The sequence below is a fragment of the Symsagittifera roscoffensis genome, chromosome 9 (assembly GCF_963678635.1).
Source record: "Symsagittifera roscoffensis chromosome 9, txSymRosc1.1, whole genome shotgun sequence".
Taxonomy (NCBI): Eukaryota; Metazoa; Xenacoelomorpha; order Acoela; family Convolutidae; genus Symsagittifera; species Symsagittifera roscoffensis.
In genome coordinates, this window is record NC_087070.1 from 2,845,002 (window position 1) to 2,868,271 (window position 23,270).

Here is a 23,270-nt window from a genome sequence, read left to right on the forward strand (position 1 = left end):
TAATCGTTGATACTAGGTGACACAGTATGCGGAACAGTTTGAATATCATGCTTTTCAGACTTCTTTTGATGTGAAAGTTCGCTCACCTGACATTAATTTAAATGAGCAAGTAAAAAAAGTTGTAGGCTCAAACTTCAATTTAATGAATAGATAGATTAAAACATTCACAAACCTTAATTTCAAGTCTTTCATTCCGTTCCCTCCCCTTGCAAAAAAAAACTTTTTCTCGTTTTTTTTCTTAGTTTTTTTTAGCAAACAATTATAGTAGGAAATTTCTGAGCTGATTGATCAACGACCCGCTGCTCTAGTTGCATTATTTTTTTTGAACTTTTAATAGATATGAAGAAAATTCAACAAAGCAAAAATTAAAGTTAAGCCAATGCCCAAAATTTCCCAAAGTAAAAGTTATGCACCTGTTGATAGCTATGGCCATTATAGTCCACAGACTGGCATAGCAGCTGAGGTTGCACAACACCCCCGACACCTCACAGAACATAGGGTGGTCTTCGAAGAACTGCTGACCCCTCCAAATCCCAATCTGGACCACGAACGATAGTACCATCACCCCCAAATCCGTTATAGCCAAGTTGACGGCAAATATATTGGCCAGTTGTCGCAACTTCTCGGTCGTCAAGACACTCACGATCACTAAACACACAGGGTCCGATTTCAATCTCATAAAATTGACACCTAAACAGAATAAGCGAATAAAAAGAAGTGCTTAAAACAATCAAAGTATTCGCGATTATAGAAGTCGCAATTTAAAAATCTAAATCCTCATTGATTTAATAGTTTTCAAAAAAAATTCAAAAGTTTTGTCGACTTTTTTTTCTTGGTCGACCAAATTGATTTTTCGAGCTCCCCCAAAGCACTAAAAGACCCCTTGTTTTGGCCAAACTTTCTACGCCGCAGCCAAAATTTCGAAAAAAAATAGGTCAAAATAACGTTTTTAGGCGCTTTTTGGAAAATTTTGACCAAAAAATTGCTTGTTTCGACGCGCGCTCCTCTCCCATCAAAAATAATATAAATTAGCGCCAAAAATGGATCTCGAAATAGTACAAAGGGAGGAAATTTTGGGTCGTCAGGCGGTCGAATCCTGAGGGGGGGGGGTCCTTTCCTAAATCCGCACCTGATCAAAATAACAGGTTACCGAAACTTTGGAGGATTTTTGGATTACATCCAGCATGTTTTTACCCGGAACAGTGAGAAAACAGCTGTTGTAAGTTAACAGCTTAGATTGCAGCGAAGAGGCAGACTAACTTTTTTTTATTCAAAAAAAAATCCGAGACGATTTCTCAATTGCTGGCCCAAGGTGACTGTTCAACTTGCAATTATTTTGTCCTAAGCCTGTGACTTTACTATTTTTTGGACATTATATTTTGCTCAGGGTTAAAATGGAAAAAAGCCAACAAAAATGTTTTCTTGCCAACTTAACCTTAGACGGGTGAAATGATAAAATTTAGATCAAGTGTCTAGTTTGAGGAGGTTGTTACCGAGTATGTTTCCAGGTATGCCGAGGATGGCGTTTAGAGTGACCCAGAGGAAGAAAACGAGCCGAAGGGCGAAGATGTCGGGGGATTCTATCTCCAGGAAAGGACGAGCCCATTGCGCCTAAACACAACAGCAACGTACAAGTTTATAAGCAATAGAAGAACGCCAATTTTTAATTTTATTCAATTTAACGACGCGATTTATCTATAGCCTAGTTGCGAAAAGAAAAAAGACTATAGGAAGAGTTGTTCAAACCTTCCCAGATAACCGTTGTGGTTTCCCTATTAAGATCTTCAAGTTTTTTTAAATGAATTTTTTCGCCGCTCTCCCCTGGTAAATGGCATGGATTATGATAGGCTTCAAAATAATTATCTTTTAGTTGAGAGGCAAATGCAAAGACCTTGGCGACTCAACATAACTCCTAATTGGGTTCTTAAAAAATCAAACCAGCCAAAACGAACTTTTCATTATTTGGGGAGATAACTTTAACCTAATTTGGGGCGAGGGTTGAGAGCATAGGTCAGGTGTTCAATTTACGGATCGAGTGAATTTTATAAATAAGTTCACGTTTCGATCGAATTGGCTGAAAAGACTTTGGATGACTGTGTTTGAGTGAAGGAGTAGAGTGCAATCGAGTAATGTTCGTTACATGAAAATTGCACTACGAGGCCCAACTGTTGTGTATTCTGTAAAGTTTAGGCGGATTCCACAAAAAAGGACCTTTTTGTGGAATCGGCCTTTGTTTTTTCCTTTTCTTTGAAGGTTCCGACAAAATTTTAACATGTTTAAAGACTTGTCTCTGGATTCCAGAGACCTATACACACTAAATTGTGCGCCTATCCAGTGAACAGTTTGGCCTCGTAATGTGGTCATTTAGATTTAGAAAACTGATATTACTAAATGCAAAACAATTAGAATAAATTTGATCAGATTTTTTTTTGGAAGACAGCTTTTGTCGATTATGCCTAAACTGCTAGCTCTGTCCGTTTGTACAGTTCTCTCATCATACCACGCACAAATAACGACCCTGATTAGAAGACAAAAAAGGAAAACGTTTTTTGTAGTGTTCAATGAGTATGGTCGGAACATAATTTGCTACTTGCACAACCACTTGTTGCTTGCTTTTGTTATGAGTTGTCGAATATCGACTCAAAATGGCAATTTTTCCATCAATTTGACCAAACAAAGACGCAATCGACTTTTTTTTAGCTAAAACAAACTTTTTTGGCCGTTTCCTTTTGAATGACAACTTATTCGACTAGGCTTAATTCAAGCCAACACGGTTTTGACCATCAAAAATGTGCCCAATTGAATTACTTTTGACCGACTCAACCGAATAAAATGTATCCGATTGTGTTTTGTTTATATAAGGTATCTTTCGACTAAATTGACCCAGAATGGCTATGTTTCGAACAAAAAAATCAAAGTCTAAAAAATAGGTGCAGAGGTTCTAGGAAAGGCTATCCAGCCTGTCTAAGCATAGTCAATTTCTCTTGATTCTCCACTTTCTAAATTGGGTTATTTTGGTTAATAAGCCCTTTTTGCGACTCAAGGCCATTGAGTTAGTCTAAAACTTTCTTTTGGTATAGTTTTTAACTTTTAACAAATTCATCGCGCAATGTCTAAAATGTCTATCTGAAATATATAGTTAATGCTGAATTGTTGGCAATATCGGTGACCGTGAACCATTTAATCGGTCAAAATCTAGAGCTTTTTTCACATGTAGAAAAATTTTGAGAAACAAATCTGACGTCAAAATTAGCAGTTTTATGTTAACTAACTTCGTTTAGATTCGTTGACCGAAAACAATAGTGCTAAGAATTTGGAATTAGCATTAATTCTGACCTTGAGACAGTGACATAGACTTGAAAATACAACCGAAATAATTGCGCTTTTCCAGAGGTCAGATTTTTAAAAATATTTTCAAGTTCTTAACTCAAAACAATTTTCATTCAGCAACAATCCGACATGCAATTTTTCAATGGAAACGAAATAAGAAGCGAACCTAAAATTGAACGCGAAACGAATTTCAAAAAACTGTTTCTGATGAGTCGCAGCTTGAAGGTCAGAATTATTTCATAAGTTCTGGTCCGATAAAGTTCTGGTCCGTTAAGTGCTATACAAATACTGCAGCCGAAATCAACGTGAAGGACGGAATTTGTTTTATTCCTGAGAGGGAAGGTCTGTTTTTGGCCACGAACATAGAATCGAACAGCATGCGCGAGTTCGATTGATTCGGTCGAAATTTAAATCAACAACTGAACCCCGTAAATACAATCAACGCTACCAGTCAATAAAATTTTTTCAAATGTTTCAAAACTCGAAAGGTAAATAAATTGCAAACGGCGTTGAAGTTGTCATACGAATGGGAACTGATTAGCTCTATCTCAGATGACAAAAGTACGAGCGAAGAAATCTGGTATGAGCAGTTCTCTAATGGCTCTTGCCGTTTCTCGTGGAAACCACCACAACCAATACCAATTTTGTCTGTTTTTAAAATACAATTAGACCTAATGGGAATCGACTAGAGATGATGCTATGAATACAAATTGCGTAGTGGCGTTCGATAAATAAACAAAATTTTTGGTTCGCTGCCCAGAATGTTCCGATCATGTTTATTTATATATAACCCTAATTTCTTTTCAAATCGGTATGCGACAGTCAAAGATCGATTTTTGTATTATTTGATGAAGCATCACTTTGGAATATCATCTTTTGATCTCTCGAGTGACGTCTCCTCGTTAAACGAAAAAAGTTTCTGACATTTTGCGGATGTGTGTGTGTGTGTGTGGGGGGGGGGGGGGTGGTTGTGGGGGAGACTTTCGAGAGTCAGTTGAGAAAAACAGTTAAAAGGACAATATTATTAAGGACAAGGGATCAGAAAAAAAACGAAAACTGAAGTTTTAAGCTCTAATTCCAAGGGCTAGCCTATTTAACAGTTTTTGATTCTACTCGCTGGCTTGACTAGCTTCAAAAGTACTATTAAAAAACTTTTCTGGAGAAAATCAAAATCAAGCCTTGAAGAAAACGAATACTTCGTATTTTTATGGTGGTTAACTTGAAGAGCGTCACGTGCTAATGAGGGCTCAAAATTTTTGCATAGTTTTCAAGACTTTTGACTCACCCAATCATCGTCTTCAACTTCGGTAGTTGAAATATTCATTTTCAAGAAAAATTACTCCCAAAATTTGCTGCTAGATTCTGGGCGAAACTGGAAATTGAATACAGTAAAATGACTGCTGAGAAAATTGGCAAAAATTGAAAAAGAGAACGAAAATGGTCCTTAAGGCTCAATCGCCCCAATTCATACATTTTATTTTAATTATTGTAATTTTCTATTAATTAGGACGCCTGGGATATGCTCTGATTACTTTTCCGTCTTTTCTTTTCAGAAATGAAACTGGAATAGTCAAATTAGCAAAAGCGTGGGTGTTCGTTTTTTTGTATATGAAATTAAAAATAAAGGCAAAAAGGGAGAAAAAATTAAGGTTTTCAATGTTTCTTTGTTGTACAGCTTCTCCAGTTCGCTTTTGATTTTGCCATTTGATATTGCCTTTCAAATTGAAAAAAAAGAGGCAAAGATTCCACTGAAATAATAATTCATTAATCCCATGATCTTGGGGTACGAAATCCGAAAACTCAGCGAAGTGCAACTCTTTTGAATCAAACTCACATATGATTTTCTATCTTGATCAACTCCTAATGTCCGAAAAATTTTCTCTTGGAGAGCAAATGGATTCTCCTGAAATCATTTGTCATTCATACTACACATCAAAAAATGCAGGCAACGCAACTAAACGTAAAACAATCATGATGATGAAATTGTTCTAATGGGGTACAAAAAAGCGATTATCAGTCCCTGTCCCATTAGTTTTTTTTTTAATTTAATTGAGTTCCAACTTGGGATCTCACTGACACTGTGCCTTTATCAAATAATCCACAAAGTATTTGGTCAATTTTAGATTTGATTTTATTTCTGAGCCAAAAACAAACAAAACTGCGCGTATTAGGAATAAGCCCCGAATGTTCTGACTGCCGTTTAAGTCAATAGCGCAGTCTTATTTATTCCTCCGTTCTGAAAAACGAAAACGTTCACAACACTTTTTCTCCACACCGAGTTAACTGTTCAATTTTGAATCAAAGACATCAGGGTTTTAATATGATACCACAAATGACCGCCTACGAACTTTTTTTAGGTATTCAAAGTTGGCAAAAACAAACATAAGTCAAAAATTGAAAAAGAGAGCAAAAATGCTATTTAAGGCTCAAACGCCCAAATTAAAATATTTTGCATCCCAATCCAACCTAAATGAGAAATCGAGACTGAGGAGCGTGTATAATAGTTTCGTCGATTTAAACTTAGAAATTGCGTGCGTGTCTGAGCGAGAAATCACCCTTCAAAGATCAACAACTTTCTTTAAGCTTTTTCATGCTGGTATCATCTTGATATCCTGTCGTCTTATTTAGGAAGCACCGGCAACTTGAAAAAGTATGCACTTTATATATAGGAATATTGGAAAAAGATCACTACGAAGCCAAACTGTGCACTGGATAGGCGCACATTTTTCTGTCTGTATGTTCCTGGATTCTAGAGACAAGTATTTAAATATGTTTCAAAATGTAAGTGGATTCCACTTACAAGATTTAAGTGGTTTCCGCATACATATACTTGTAACATAAATTTTTGTCGGCACATTTAATTTATTGCGGATTCCGCAACAAGCAAATATAGCTAGTTGTTCTGGATTCCGCAACTGTAAGTGGAATCTGCAAAATGTAAGTGAAATCCGCAATGTAAGTGGAATCCGCAAAATTTTTAAGCGGAATCCGCAAACTGTAAAGGAATTCAGAAATTTGTTTATTACTGAACTCGCATATTCACATGCGGAATTTAAAAGCAAGGACTTCACCATTGTCAGCAAAATCCACAAAAAAATCTTAAAACATTGGTTAACTAAATCAATGGATGTCACACTTTAGTATTTGTAAGCAACTTTTGGGTCATAGTTTTAGAAACACAGCAACGAATAAATTCATTGGGTTAATTCGGTAAATGGGTTAATTCATTATTGGGTTGACATATCGCCGTTTTAGTTCAGTATTTGTGATTCAGTAATTGAGATTCAGTATTTGAGAACTTTGTATTTGAGATTCAGTATTCGGGATCGTGAACTCAAAGCATGTTGTTCACAGGGAGTAAACGATCTATTTAACTAATTTGAGCAAATTCGTGTTAATTGAAAATTTCAGCAAATTCGTATTAGGTTCACTATTTAGGAACTTTGTATTTGAGATTCAGTATTTGGGATCGTGAATTAGAAGCATGTTGTTCACAGGGAGTAAACGATCTAATTAACTAATTTGAGCAAATTTTTATTAGATAAAATTTAGCAAAATTAAATTACAGCAGAATTAAATTTAAAGTTAAAAAAAACAAGAACATATCGTCCTGAAAATGTTGCCTATCAAACTATGTTCTGGTTTCGCATTTTCAAAATACTTCCAAAGTGCCAAATTAAAACTTTTTTATTTTAATTGAATGGCTTGAAATGAACTGATGGAGAAATTTACAGAAATTGAGATTGATGACAGGAATTGAGATCGAAGTTAACCTTTGCAGGAAGTGAGATTGAAGCTGGGCTGGGTATATTTGACAAGAATTGAGTAAAGATCGAAGTTGCGTATGTTTGTCAGGAATTGAGATCGAAATTGGGTATGTTCGACGGGATTTGAGATCGAAAATGGGTGTTTGACAGAAATTGAGTTTGAATGTTTTGCATTCCAACTGGTAGCTGATCAAAGTAGTAATTAAAAAATATAGTTTTAAACGCTACTACACATACTTATATGTAAACGGAATCCGCAAACAAAAAGCGAATTTCACTTACAGTTTCGTATTCCGCAACAGCTCAATTCAGCTTTACCCATATCTCTTTATTTGTTTGTTCATTCCAAAAACTGTTTTGGATTCCGCAAATACGGTTGCAGATTCTGCAAAATTGCCTAATTTTGGAGCATTTTTGAACGGTACATTGTTTTAGGTATTTGTTTGTGGAATCCGAAACAGCAAAGAAGATCAAAGATTTGTAGCAAGGTTGCGGATTCCACAACAAATCTGATCTGGGCCTGTTGCGGAATCCACTTTCAATGCACAGAATGCACAGTTTGGCCTCGTAATGATTCTTTTAAAGGGCATTGATGTGGTTATCTTTTTTAAAATACAAAAGTTTAAAAAATAAATTTAAACTTCTTCCCACACGTTATGCAAAAAACCAGGGTCGGATTTAAGGGAGACTGGGGTGGACGCCCTCCCCCTCAGAGGTTCGACCCCCTGCCGACCCTAAGGCTCCCCCTTTGCACTACTTTGAAACATCCGTAATTGGTGACGCACCCTAAAAACTTTTAAATGCGCCTTTGCCATCAATACATAATATTTTTGAGAGGGGGCGCTCGCTGAAATAAAAAACGCTGTTTTTTGGTCAAAATTTCCGACAAATGCCTAAAAACGCGTTTTTTGGTCTGCTTTTCAAAATTTTGCTTTCGGCGCAGAAAATTTGACAAAAACAGGGTCTCAAAAATTTGTTGAACATCCGCCCCTCGAGAAATTACTAGATTCACCCCTACAAAAAAACAAAGTGTTATATTTTGCATGCAGCGAATTAATACATTGCCCAAATTTGTTTTGGAACAATCTGCAAGACGGATTAATTCTCCGCTTACGCTTTAGTAGCAGGTAGTAATTTGCGCATGAACTACCCGAATTGGCATATAAGTCAATTTTTAAAGCTACGTAACCTAATGAAAAACAATCCAAGTGAAAAATTGATTTTAAGCTTGAGCCCAGAGCAACATAAGTTTTTAAAGGGAATGAAAATAATTCCTTCGAAAATTGATTGAAAAATCGAAATAGCCTGAATAAAAAAACACCCCTCGAGCAGAAATGTTCCATCACTTCTTTCAAAAGTCGAACAAAAAGTATACTGCCAATTTTGTATCATATGGTGCATCAATACACACTAGGTCAAATGATCGAGAATTTTGCTAAAATAAGTTAAAAAAATTTAGTTTCTTTTTTTTTGTTTTTAAAGTTTAAGATCTATCCATAGTGTACATTAGGTGGATTATTTCTCTGAGTTCTTTCTCGCTATCTCACTCTCTTTCCCTTGGGTATTGAATTCAACAAGGCGACCGAATTTACTCCTATTCACATTCCCGAAAGGGTTGAGTTGTTGGCATATATTCTGTACGTTTTTATGTTACTTGCATCTTTGTGTACTGCTCTTAAGGCTGTTTTGTCCACTCAAAACGATAGCAAACATTTTCAAGAGTATTTGAATTCAGATAAAATCAGTCCAAATACAGAAGGCTCTAGGTGGCAAGAGTATAATCTTACAATCTAATCGAAGGAACGAGTTTGCGATTTATCAGCACAATTTACCTAATTGCGTGTCAAACTAACTTAACCATATGATTCTATTTCTCTAGAGAACCCCAGTTGAAACAATTACACAGTAGTTCGATGCAAACATTTAATTTCACCTGCTAAAACTAATAGTGTCTCTAGGAGTCTTTTTTCCTTTGAGGTACTTAAACTGATCTCTAACTATACCCTTTCTCCTTCTCTAACTCGACACTCCAACTACTCGACACAAAATTATTTATCGTCCTCCAAATAACTGAGAACCGACTATTCTATTCCATTGATAATTCGTTCTGCATGAGGTTAGGTGGTTTATCAGTCTCTCTTTATTTTTCTATTTCGGGGCTATTTAAAGTTCCAGTTATGATCAACCCTGCAACTCATGACATTTACTTTGGCAACCCATTAAGTCTTAACTGAATCCTTACTCTGAAAATACTAGTCCTGAATTCTAATTTATAGGTATCTTTGATTTAGTTTTGCAAATATCAAGTCCAATTTCACCTCCAAACCAAGCGATGTTTTGTTAAACAATCTCCCAAAGTTTTTATTTAAATATCCCATTAACATTCCGACCTCCCGGGGTTAGAGGGGGACCTTTTTTGTAGGTATCTTTCCAATCATCCAAAGTTCCAGTCTATACTCTAATTTAATCCCGACATTCTATATATCAGGGAAGCGTAATTTGCTTATTAGGGGTCAAATTGCACCAAAAAGCCATCTACGAGGAGCTAAGGATATATCCGGCACATTCATGTTATTTAAGACTTCTATTATCCATGCCAGGCTCCCTTTAGTGTCAATTTCTTCTATGACTACTTTCCTTTTGTCTGACTGATATTCTATAATTAGCGCATTCGTCAAGCTTAGTTGGACTCAATGTTTGCCAAAGTCCACTCCTGTTTTCTCACTACTTCATTATTACAATGTACAACCTATATCTCCTTCAGCTTTTGTTTCAGCTCTCAATAAATAAGTTCTCTCCCAATTATTTGTGAGGTGACCCATTCTCATTGCCAAAGGTTTGGGGTTGGGCGCCACTTTCCGCCACTTTCCGCTTTTACTTTCCGCTGTTAATCTCGTGGTTTTCTATGCAATTTTGGTCCTAAACGCCCAAAGCTTAATTAAAGATGACACTGGGGTCACACAGGGTCATCATAAATATCTTCTTTTTGGCCTACCTACCAAGTTTCATTCATATCCGATTGATACTTCCTAAGTTATCACATTTCTAAGAACCATTATCCGTTTTCTCGCGTTTAAGCTAATAAAACTGAAGAGAGTAGCCAGACGGGTTTCACTCACACGAGGTCCTCTTTCAGCTCTGGACTCTAGTGTCTATTGCCACACTAATGTCAATATGCCATCGCTGATTATTTTGGGTAAGTTGTCTATTTCCGGTCTAACGGTTGTTTTCCCAAGTGCTAACTAATTCCGGTCCAACCGTCAGATTTGGTTCAGATTAAAGTTCATGATGTACCTTGTCATTACCAACCATAAACAAACTTTTTAGCTCCCTGCGTTGAGTTATGGGGCTGAGAAATGACTTCCGGAAGTCCGGGATTGGGGACTATTTACCTAGGGAATTTGTCAGCGATGTATATCTGGAATTTCTCATCCTAAGGTATCCTAAGGTTGCATGTGTTTCATAATAGAGCCATTAAATTGATCGGCCTAAATTTTTTTAGGATCGTTTCACTGTGCTGGTGGAAGTCGCGAAAGTTTTGTATACCTAATGTTAATACATGGGCAACAAGTGGATTTTTCGAGATCTCCTGAAAGTTGCCATCTCCTAGGAAGCCAACTTCTTGCACATGTCCAATGGGTGCTATTAAATGATCCGCATTGGAATTTTTAATTTCTGGGTCGTTTTGTGCGGGGGTGTATCATAAGCCTTTTATCACTAATCTAATTACATGGGCAACAGGTGCCTATATGTTTACTATTGGGGTTCTGGAGGAAGATGCCTTCAAAATTTTTCAGATTCAACCTCTGACTTGTCGGGGGACGTTCAACTACTTGTATTCTATCTTAATACGTGGGGATTTGGTGAATTGTTTGAAATTTTGTGAATTTGTTGCCTCTTAGCGGACCAACTCCCAGCAGGACATCTTTAGTGCTAGGTAGGGGCCTATGAGGGTCGGAGATGTTGCTACACGTAATTTTTTTTTTCGAAAAAATCCCAAAAATGACTTAAAATCTGAACCTGTCAAGTTTTGGTTCTCCTTAGCCTGATAATCACTCAACAGGCCCAATAAAATGTCGCAGCGTGCAGTTCTAAGCCTCTATAAGTCCAAAGTAAGGCTATCTAAGAGGAAGTTGTAACTTAGCCAAGTGTTCATTAGAATCTCCAATTCAATTCATGGATACCCAGACTGTCCAAATAGTGCGTTTCCTCACTTTCCAGACAGTCCTGTTTCATTTAGCAAAAATCTTTTTTTGCCTTGTGCCGTATTTTGATTCTAAACATTTCACGTGGATTACAGACTTTTCGCGTTTGAATTACACTCCTTTGCTAGCAAAACTTGATATTCCTTTTTAAGGTATCGAACTCGCTGTCATCCTGAACCTTTTACTTGCAGAAACTTAATTTGTTTGAATTTTTTGCTTTTAAAACTGGTTTTCAAAAACAAACGAAGACGCTAGCCGTTTCATTCGCCTACATCGTTTCGCTTGACCCAGTGTGTCTGGGATATTCTTCAATTTATCGATGCGCTTACAATTCCAGCTGAGTTATGTATGAGCTATTATAACATGCGATTTTGATAAATTGGGCGATTTTCGAGCAAAATTTCAATGAAATTCAGATTTACAACCTCAAAACTCTCTTTTTGCGATGTCTGGAAAATAAAACAAAAATTTTCTGTTATTTCATTTTTATTATGAACATTCTTAAATCTTTTGAGCCAATAAAGGCTTACAACATAAGTTTTGATGCCAAATAGCAAGTGATCCGTGAAATGTGGCGTGTTTTTTGATTGACTGAAGAACCAAAAGTGCTAAGTTCATGGTGTAAATTTATCGACCCGAACTTCGCAAAAAAGCGAGCATTATAAATGCGTTTAGCTTCTTAAAAAATTGTGTAGTTCTCCTTTTCCTCCCAAAATTGTCCCAATTTGTGAAAAACGCTTTTCAAATTTCAAGTTTTATGCGTTTTGACCAGATAATTAGTTAAATCAGCACTGATGGTGTTTGTGAGTGTAAATTTGTGTGCGTGTGCGTGGGAAGGGGGTGTGCGAAGGCCCAAAAGTAGGCATAGAAAAACAGTTAAATTGACAATGTTTATGTCAATGAATCTATAACAAAAAGGAAACGTTTTTTTTTAATAAAAATTTTAAATCAGGTAAGTTTTCATAAATTTTGCGCATAGGAAAATGAAGTTTCAAAAGCTAGTTTCTCACAGCTTATTTAACAAATAATAAATTAACAAATCTTCCTCAGTTTTTGATAAATCCCCTCTTTTTTAGTTATAAACATTTTTCAGCTTATTTTTCAAAATAAAAAACCTAATCAGCTTTTACAATTTTGGAATTTGACAAATTTTTTATCAAGATCTATTCAACATTGATTCTGAAAACTAAATTGATTTCAGAAAATGATTGCTGAAATTTTTGGCAAAAAATTGAAAAAGAAAACTGGGGCACGGGGGCACGGGGGAACCGTGGAGGGTTACTTCCTTGAAGGCGAGTGGGGATTTTGGGCGAATGACAAGTTTGTTAAAGTAAAATGAAAAAACTGAGAAAATATAGAAAAAGAAAATTCTAATGTGAAATGCGAAAAAACTATCACATGTAATACGTAGTAACTAAACAAAACAACAGTTGAGATAATTTTAAATCAATATTTCAAAAAATATCAAAAATTTTCAACAAAAACCCTTGTAATTGATTAGAGACGCTTATAATGGACTATAATGACATTAAAACAAGAGGATTGTATTACGCTTTTAATAGATTAAAATGGATTTTTTTATAATTCTATATATAGATGGTGATTATAATGACAATATAGTCAATAACGATCCTTGGGAGCTCGGTGCGGTTGAATTATTTGCTTTTGAATTTGCGATATGATAATTTGGTTGAAATTTTAAAAAAGGTTTTTGGAATTTAAAAGAATTCACTTGAAGGCAAGAAACATTTTTTCCAGTCAAATATTCATTGAATATCCGGAAACCATTTATGATTTCTACTTCGCAACAAAAGGCAGCCAAGCATTATGAAAAAGAAAATGTTTCTATGCTGGTAAAAAGAGCCGATTGTCAGTTTTATTAACTTTATTAGAAACATTTCAAATTTTTTCAAAAATTTTTTTTGGGAGACTCGTTAAAACGTGTACGCCATGTCTACATGTACAAAATTAGTCTCTGGCTTAAGCCGGCAGAGACTGTTACGAGAACACTTAAGGGTTTGAGTTGTTATTTTACAAACCGTCTTCACTTTGGACAACACCTTCACATTCAAACAGGCGTTTTAAGGTTCAAAAATATGCAAAAATGTCGTGATTACGTCATGCAAAAAATCAAAGAGGTTTTTTTATCCGATCGTTGAATTTTGTCGTTGTGTATGTTTTAGTTTTTCTTCTCTTCTTTTTCGTTTTTTTAAATGCAAAATAAGGGTAACACAAATAACTTTCGCACAGGATTGAGCAATAACTTATACTGAAACCTTTTCAGTGTTAACTGGAACGACTTTGAAAAGTTTTCATAAGTTGTTCCATTGTCGAAAAATTGGTTCATAAGTTTTGAGTGTTATTTGCTTTTCGAGCGAGTGGTCAATGTAACGACAGAACATTTTCTTTTGGGTGTTGAAAGTTTTACTCATACACCGGAAAACTAATTTTGGACGGTTCGAAAATTTTCAGAAGAACCTTTCTTGTTTCCTCATATGTTTCTTTCTTGTTATTCTGATTTTGGAGATAACTGTTGTCAGCAAATTCGGCTTGAGTAGCGTTTGTGTAGTTTTTGTTATCACACTATGCCTAAAAAACGACACTAAATAGAAAAAAAAGAAAAAAAAACAGTTTTGCACGAAGTGGTTTTCAATTAATATGGTTGTAACATTTTGTGCTTCTTGCACAGCAACTGACTAGCTATTCCTATTTTGATTAAAGTATAAGTTACAATTTTAGTCAATCCGGACGTTTATGATCGGAAAACTTTATCGTAATTGTTCTGAGAAATTATTGAAAAGTATTTTAACACAGAAAATTTTAGAACTTTAGCTGAAAACTTTAAAAAATACCGCAGTTAGTTTAATCCACAATTTTAGACAAACTAAGCGGCGCGATAGTAACAATTTGAATTTTTTTTAGATGTGCCACCTCAAAACTGTCGTTAACAGAAACAAAACCCTGTTCGGGTTAACATAATAATCACTTTGAAACGCTTTATCAGCTAAAATTCTGAAGGCTAAAATATGAACACCTTTTCTCTGCTAAAATGATTCAATTTTTCTGCTTACATGAAAATAATTGATTTGTGTAGAAGTAAAGAAACAATTACATGGTTTCCGAATTTACTTTTTGAGATTTTGGAAGTGTCAAACATCGTCACTGGGAAGTTTACCAAAAAATATTACCGCAAAAATGTTCCGTGGCAGCAAGCACTCTAAAATGCGTAATTAGCGTTGTTGATAAATTTGTTTTTTGTTTTACAAAAAAAAATTTCCAAAATTTTATACGATTTACAAACAAAACATTGATTAATCGAAATTTAATATTGTTTTAGGCACAGAAAAGTCAAAATTTTGAATTTTTTGGTGGAAAATCGGTTGAAATAATCAAGATTTATCTGACGAGGTTTCAACATCCAATGTCAAAAAGCATTCAAAGCAAAAAACTGAAGAAGCTTGGAAAACGTATCAATTCTGATTTCATATCTTGTATAAAAAATTACTAAACTAGTTTCAGTCAAACTTCATGCTTCGCCGGAAAAGAAACACTTTTTTCTGAACTTTTTTGCTGTATTTACTACTGCAACCGACATGTTTTATGCTAAATATTAGTCAGCTTTTCTTCTCTTAATATAATTTAAAAAATAAACCTGATAAGAAATTAAAGTCCACAGTTTGAACAGTTGTTAAAAAGAGAAACTAAAAATAAATGGCAAAGTAGCTAAAAAAGGCAATTGAAAGAAAAATAGGATCAAAATCTTGTATCAAAAACTTTGAATGCCACTGCAATAATTAATATGCTTCTAAAAACTTTTTAATGACCTGCTCTTATGAAAAAGTTGCATACGTTTTGTCTTAAACATATTCGGATGTAAAAAAAAACATATTTTAAAAGAGAAAAAAATCGTTTACAGACCCAATTTTAGAAGTTACCAAGTAAGTAGGCAAGATCTTTTGCAGGTGATACCTCATGAGCCGTCAATATCAATTCAGCAAAAATTGAGCTACGTTTAATTTTGCTTTTATCATTTATATTTGTTTTATTAAAAAATCTTCAAACCTCAATACAGCATTTTACTGAAAAACACTTATAGCTTTTTTTAATTTCGCGATGATAAAAAGTTACAAAACCCACAGTATTCGTTTCATCATTTTCGGTAGTTCATAAAAGTTAAATTTTGTTCAATGAAAAATGTGTTGAAAAGTAGTCTAAAGTGGTTTCTTCCATCCATTTGACAATTTATTTTCATTAATAAATTATTTTTCTGTTTTCATCAAAATATTAAGCAATTTTTTTTTGGCTCGTGAAATGTTGTTCATCAGCATCTGATTTGGCTTCTTGTATTTATTTAGCAAATGCTTAGTAGTTAATAAGTAAGAACATAAGTACAGTGCTGATTTAAACTATCTGGACAAAACGAACAAAACTTGAATTTTCAAACGCGTTTTTCTCAAATTGGGTTAAGATTAGACAAAAAATGAACAGAACAATAGTGATTAGAATTTCTCCAGAATTAATATGGGGTAACTTTTTCTCCAAAATTCTTAACTAAAATTTCACCCCAAAAATGGGTCACTTTGGTTTTTTTCTTCAAAAAATCAAAAATTACGCTGAAACTACTCTGAAAAATTATATCACCAGAAGCCTCTTACACAGCTCAACAAAGTTTAAGCAAGGTTAAATCTCCATAAACTAGTGTAAGAGAAAAAAAATTACTTGATAGAACCTCTGTTTAAAAACAAATTTTAAACAACTTGCGCAAACTTTTGGAGATTTAACCCTTATTAAATTTTGTTGGAATGTGTAAGAGGCTTCTTGTGATATAATTTTTTTTATCAATTAACAAAGTAGTTTCAGCGTAACTTTTGATTATTTGAAAAAAAAAAACTAAAGAGACCCATTTTTGGGGTGAAATTTTGGTTGAGAATTTTGAAGAAAAAATTACACCATATTAATTCTGAGGAAATTCAAAGCAACTATTGTTCTCTTCACTTTTTGTCTAACTTCAACCCAATTTGAGAAAAACGTGTTTGAAAACTCAATTTTTGTTCGTTTTGTCCGGATAATTTAAATCAGCACTGTAATTCATTTGCTTGCCATTTACGGATGTCTTGCAGCTTATATGTCCCCTTCAAACGCCAGAAATGTTAGTAAATTTCGAAATATTTTCTAAAAAACAGCTGATCAATCATTTCAGTCAATTTAGTTTGAATTAACCTGCCATTAGTTTGTTTCTTTTTTGAGAGTTTTTTTACCTATTTGATAAATTAATCGTTCAAGCTTTCAACAGTTGATTTTTCGGTGTTTACAACTTTCTGGTTAAATTATTTTAATGAGTACTGTATGATGAAAAACCCCAACTTATTCTAATAGCTCAGAAGGAAGGTTAGTTGAGCGAAACTCAGTTTCAAAAAACTGCGCACAACCAGGGGCGGATCTAGGATTTTCTCGAGGGAGACCGAATTTTCAAAAATTTCGAAATTTTTGTCGACCTTTTTTTTAGGTCAACCATATTAATTTTTCGAGCTCTCTCAAAGCACTGAAAAATCTGTTTTGGCGGAATTTTCTACGGCGCAGGCAAAAGTTTGAGAAAAGGCCAAAAAGGCGTTTTTAGGCAGTTTTTGGAAAATTATGACCAAACAAATGCGTTTTTTCGGCGCGCCCTCCCCTCCTCAAAAAAATTAGTATAAGCGTTTTTAGAAATATTCTAGGGTTTAGGGATATTTCAAAATAGTACAAAGGGGACCCTTTGGGCTGACAGTGGGTGAAATCCCTAAAAGAGATTATGTTTCAATTTTCAAACGAAAGTGCTCTGGTGATGACAAAGATTTTTTGAGAAACTTTTTCAAGGATAAAAAAATTTGACCAATTTTCACGTCAGTTTTAAGAACAAATTTTGAAAAATTGGTTTTTCATTACAAAAATGTTTCATTCCAAAAACACTGATTGTTCAAAAATCAAACGTTAAAATTTGGTTATGAATTAACATTAACTCATTTTATTGCATGGTCGCAAGGTGCAGCTAAGTCGAACGATGTTCGGTGGAATCACACAATTTCAGGTAAGTCTAACAAGGTCAGTTGAAGGTACTCGATGAAAACGATATATAACAGTTTTTTAATGTGAAAATTCTTAAATTGAATTATTTTATGAAAACTGTTCTATAAATTTTCCGGAGAAGCGACTGAAAAGGCACAAACTTTTGAGGGACTCCTTAATCAGACATTTTTTGTTACTTAGATCTTAAAAGTTTCATTTTACCCGAGAAGGCAAACAATCGTTATAGCTCGTAAAACGATGTGTTTGTGGATGTCAAATCTCGTCACTAGGGAAATTACCAAAAACTAGGACCAAGCCACGATAAAAGCTGATTTGATTAAAAATATATATAAATTGTTCAAAATTGAATACAGTTTTGATAAACCTTGACTCAAATTTCGAGATTTTTTTTTCTGGTTTCAAGAATATTTTTTTTTTGGTGTTTTTGGACCCAGAAAAATTGAGCTCGTTTCGATCACCATGAAACAATCATTTTGAATCAACGGAATAATCATATTTTATAACTATTATGCAAATTCATCAAACTGGGTAAAACAAATTTCAGTTATCCGACATAAAACTGATAAAACAAAACAAAAAGTCAAAATGTATAACAAAACAGCTGGAATAAGATCATCAAAACGAATAAGTGGTCGGCCCAATTTGAAATCGGGAAAATTGAACTCCATTGCCGTTTTGGTGAAAAAAGTGTTAATATGTCATTAATGTGCTAAACGCTATTAATGTGTTAATAAGTAAGCTTCTAATGTGTAAAGTAGGAGACATTTTCTTCTTTAAAATTAAAACGATTTTTACGAAGCAAAGACATAATTAGATTGAAAAGCATGGATTGTTGCTTAATTTTTGATTAACCCCTGTAATGTGGAGAACAAAGTGAAGCTGAGCCGAGCGGTTTCAGGTAAAAAAAAATTAAGGTAATATTTTGATCAACATGATCGAAAACGGACATTGCTCGACTGAAAAACTAAATTAAAATCAACTGACCGTTTTGAAAGCCTAATGAGTCAAACAGGTCGGCTCAAAGGTAGGAGTTGAAGCTCTGAAAACTAAATAGTAGTAAACTGATGGATTAAAAAAAGTCCATTAAGGTAGGAGTAAAAATTAGTTTAAAAAAATTAGTGAAAAAACCCACAAATTTTGAATAAAAATGAAAGGCTGAATCAAAGCCAAAAACACGTCTAGTTGTGAAAAAAATTCTGCAATTTACAAGCCAAACGTCAAAAAACAGAGATAGTAGACTAGAAGAAAGAAGGAAAAAGTAGTAGGTAAAAAACAAATATGGATATTTTACTGAAAACTTTCTTGTCAAATATTAAAGTTTTTTTTAAAAGTGTGGATATTTGAGTAATAAATATAACAAAAATATCAGTAATAATTGAACCTCTGATGCTCTGTAACAAATCATTGTCTTCATTCAACATTTTTAGTTGAAAAAAATTTGATTTAATTTGCGGTAAAAAATTAAGATCAATGCTGTTATTCCCTTTCCAACGTTTTCAAACTCTTAATTCTTCAAAGTTCGATTATTTAAGACACTTTTTGATATCACTTTTTCAGTTGAACAATTATCAAGAAAATTTTCTTTAAAATGTTGAAAAAACAATTCCAACAACTCACCAAAATCAGTGAACTTGAATGCATCACTCAATTTATGTATCATTTTTCAAAAAAGTTAAAAATTTGACAATACTTTAGTTAAAATTTGTTTGTTTCTTGCAGTCAGTGATTCAACAACACTTTTTGTGGTTGAAACTTTAACTTAGCTTTTTTTAAAAATACTCTAACTGAAATGATTCTTCCAAAGCATTAACTCCTCCGCCACGAGTCTCTCTAAATTGGGATTAAAACAGAAAATATTTATGATTTTAACAACTAAAATCATGGTAATTGCTGCGTAATGTCACCAATTTTCTGTTAAGAAGATTGATGACTCTTGTTTTTTTAGGTGATTTACTATGACTCCAAGCTCCGAAAACTTTCATTTCAATGGTCTGGTTTTTTGCTAAAAAACAAGCTTTTGTTAACCTGAAGGTGCTTTTTCTGGAATTATTCAATCAAGCGGTTGCTTTAAATGTTGCTTGTTTCAACTATCATTGTTCCGAATTTCGTGACGTAAGCAACGGAATATTTGTGCTTGGGGTGGGTTTTTTCTTCAGACAAATTTCGACTTTTTAACTAGCCATTTTGACGGAACTTTTTTGATATCTTTCAAAAAGTATTGTTGTCCTGAGCCTAAATTTGAAAAGTTAATTTACCTGTAATCATTTTTTTAAAAGTAATTGGGGTTTAAAGGTTGCCATTTGGGCCAATTTGGGACAATTAACGCGCAATATATTTCGCGCAATGAACGCGTAAGCGGAGATTAAAACCGTCTTAGTAATCGTTCCAAATTGGTTGAAAGAAGCGTATTTGCCTAGATTGATTTATTTTTTCCTTTTTTAAACTTTATATGGCGTGTGAGGGGATGATTTTCACAAAAAAAGTCTCAAATTTTAGAAAAAAAAATTGTTTCATTTTGTTCTTATTACATTTAACTTTTTTCTGTTATTGCTGCTCCATAAACCATTTCAGGGTTTTGCCCTGATACGGGCAGTCTTGTTTATCTAAGCTACTTAATCTTTCTCTACTGTACTTCATCCGCTTTTGATTATTTCGTACCTGATAATTTGGTATTTTCATTTTCAAAAGTCTTTTTTTTAAATGGTTGTTAGGTAAACGCATTTTTTTAATCTTAACAATTTAAATCGTCAGACAACCAAATATTTGAGCAATCAAAAACAAATACAGTAAACTCATTTTACAAATAACTTAAATTACATTATTCGTCAGTATCGAAGTTAAATTAGGCGTAATTTTTTATGTGTTGCTGCATTTCAACAACACATTCAATTTCTGAGACTTCGAACAAAACAGAAAATTAATTTTGACTGTGGAATGAAAGTACTCTGAAAGTTTTTTAAAAAAACTTTTTAAAACTTCTCTAAAAAGGAAAACAAGTGAGAAAAAAAGACACATGCAGGAAAATTAGTAGACGGTTTGAAAAGATAAAGTTGATGTAAAAACAAAAAACATTCAAGCGGCACAGTTTGATAACCAATTTTAAAATTGTTTTTGCTTATAGTGCTTCTCAGCATTTTCATGATCAATTAGACTTAAGGCATTTTCTAGGAGAACAAAAATTTCATTCACTAAAAATTTTAGACGTAAAGTTTTCTAAAAAAACGCTCGTATCTGAAAAATTCAATGGAACTCATTTTTTTCACAGTTTGGTTTCCTGCTCTCGCAAAAAATTCTAAAGTTTTTTTTTTGTTTTAAGACACACTTTCGTCTAAAACATCTCACATTTCGATCAGCAAAAAAAACTAATGCTTCAATTGTTTTTCAGAGCTATTTGAAAAAAATGTGTAATTTGACGACGTTATTGCTTCAGAGTTAGTTTTCATTTAATGACATGATCTACTAAAGCAGTTATAACCCTTTTGCTAGGTGACTATTATGCTGGGTAACTATGATGGTAACTTTGTTATACTGGGTTTTGGGGTTGAAAAAAAAGCTTGAAAACAAAAGTTGACAAAAAAAAGCTTGCCACACCATTTCACTTTTGTGTATTTTCTTTACTGCGTTTTCTTCATTCTCAGAAACTACAGAGCTAGCATTTGTTTTGGTTTCATGTTTTTGTTTTTTATTGAAACATTTCATAAAATATGTTCTCATTTGAAAAAACCAACAGCTTAGGTGGCAAGAAAACCACAAAAAATAATTGGCATTTGGAGATAAACTGCATTTGGTTTTACTATTTTGGAATTCCAGGCTCAATTATATCAAAAAACTTTGATTATTGTACGGCTATGACGCTTTTTTTTAAATTTTGATTTATTTTAAATTCCGGCCTGATTTTTCACCTTTAAATTTTGATCTGTAAAATTTGATTTATTGAAAATTCCGGCCTGATCCTACCATATAAAAAGAAAACAGAATTCTGGTTTCACTCAAACTGATGTTTTTATTTGTTTAAAATTACGCTGTCTGGACTACATTAAAGACAAAAAAAATCATTTTTTTTTGGAAATTGCCTGTTTATAATTTGACAAAAAAATAATAATTTTTACCCAGTTTGGTATTTTTTGGAATGGTTTAAAAACTAGCCATAAAACTTTCATAGTAATTCATAGATTTTTTATTGCTAAAAATTCCTTACGAAAAAAGATTTTATCATTTTTTTGGAGCTTGTAGTCTCTAAAGTGAGTTCCAATACCATTACAAGTTATGTATCAACTATGAGCGTCCTCATATTCAAATTTGAACACATTTGTTGTTGCAGAAGAAAATGCTGTTTTGAAAAAGGCTAGTCATACAATTTTCATAGAGTGAAAGTGTCTGACTAATATTTTTATCGGCTTCCTTTATCCAATTGCATGGGCAGCATTTTTCTTTTGTAAAGGTCAAACCAAGAAGTCTGATCAAAATGCGACCTGTACTATTAGGGTTTTACCGCAATTATATCTCGACTCCAACTTCGATTAAAGTATTTAATCAGGTCGTCTAGAAATCAATTATCTTGTTGAATTTGCTTCAAAAAATACTCTTTTTTTAGAATTTCTCGCGTAATTTTTGTAAGGAATCTAACTACACAATCTCTAGCGGCATTGTGAAAATATTTATTTTATTTTTTTAGGTCAATATATGCAGTTGCAATGCTGGTTTAATGCAAATTTGCACAAATATCAAGCCAAATTATTGCGTATAAGCAGGGGCGGATCTAGGATTTTCTCGAGGGCGGGGAATTTTCTCGACGTTTTTTTTTAAGTCCACCAAATTGATTTTCCGCGTTCGCCCTAAGCACTAAAAAGACCCAGTTTTGGCCAAATTTTCTGCGCTGCAGGCAAAATTTTTAAAAAACAGGCTAAAAGGGGCGTTTTTGGGCGCGGTCTCCCCCCTCAAAATCAGTGTATATTAGCGCCCAAGGCTCCCTTAGAAAGTTTGTAGGGTCCGTTATCTCAAAATAGTCCGATATCCCAAAAATATAGGTTCCGATATCTCAAAATAGTACAAAAGGGGACCCTTTGGGTCGGCAGGGGGTCGAATCCCCGAGAAAAGAAGAACCCCCCCCCCTAAGTCCGCCCCTGCGTATACGGGTTCCTCAAATAAACGGCGTTCTTCCATTTCTACAAGAGTATCAGTTTTTTTTTGTGTTTTCATCCTACCACTTACGTTTGCTTTCGGGTAGAAAAACCCTTTTTCAGCAGAATTTAACAAGACCCTTCTCATGGTTTTGAAATATGAAATCTTCATGTGTGCTGTGTAAAGTTTGAATCAAATCTTTCACTATTTTTTTCTGGCTCCGAAGCGAAAATTTCATCCTCAAAATGGCACACTGAATTCATTGTTTGTGTGTCTTTTTATGCCATTTGCAATTTGTTCATTAATGCTTAAAAATTCCAGGCCATCTTGAACTATAATTCCTTATGTCGGATTGTTTGCGTTTAATATTAATCATCTGATTTTTATTTGCAGTCGATTTCTCATATTACTGAAAAATTTATAAGCTTTCAGCAATTTTCAAAAAGCACTAGGGATTCTTTCTATCATATTTATTTTCCACAGATACAGCCATTTTGAATTTCAGATCTTAAAATCTACTCTTAAAGTGGTTTTATTGAAAAAAGGTGTGTATTTAAAAGCGCCTTTAGCTATTGAATGGTTAAAAAATAGTAGCCCTTAAGCGAAGATAAATAATGTGATTGAACTTTAGCGGAAGGTTAAGATGACACTAAATCCTTTGTAAAAATAACCCTTCCTGTTAAAATTCAAGAGGCCTTTCATTTTTGCTATTAAATTTGACTACCTTTTCCTGATTACAATGCGCACTTGGCCTTTCACTCATTTTTTTCTGAGTCAGCCGAAT

The 23,270-nt window shown here is 33.9% G+C and overlaps 1 protein-coding gene across 1 annotated transcript in view; it reads right to left on the reverse strand.

Annotated features, from left to right (window-relative positions):
- The window catches only part of LOC134854448 (melatonin receptor type 1C-like), a 7,362-nt gene extending 2,578 nt beyond the window's left edge, over positions 1–4,784 (reverse strand). Inside the window, exons 1-3 of the mRNA XM_063870702.1 lie at positions 4,616–4,784; positions 1,494–1,611; positions 414–648 (exon numbers count right to left, since the gene is read on the reverse strand). Of these exons, the coding sequence (XP_063726772.1) occupies positions 414–648; positions 1,494–1,611; positions 4,616–4,654 (392 nt within the window). The 5' untranslated portion in view covers positions 4,655–4,784. The remainder of the gene's footprint in view (positions 1–413; positions 649–1,493; positions 1,612–4,615) is intronic.
- Between the last annotated feature and the right edge of the window lie 18,486 nt (positions 4,785–23,270).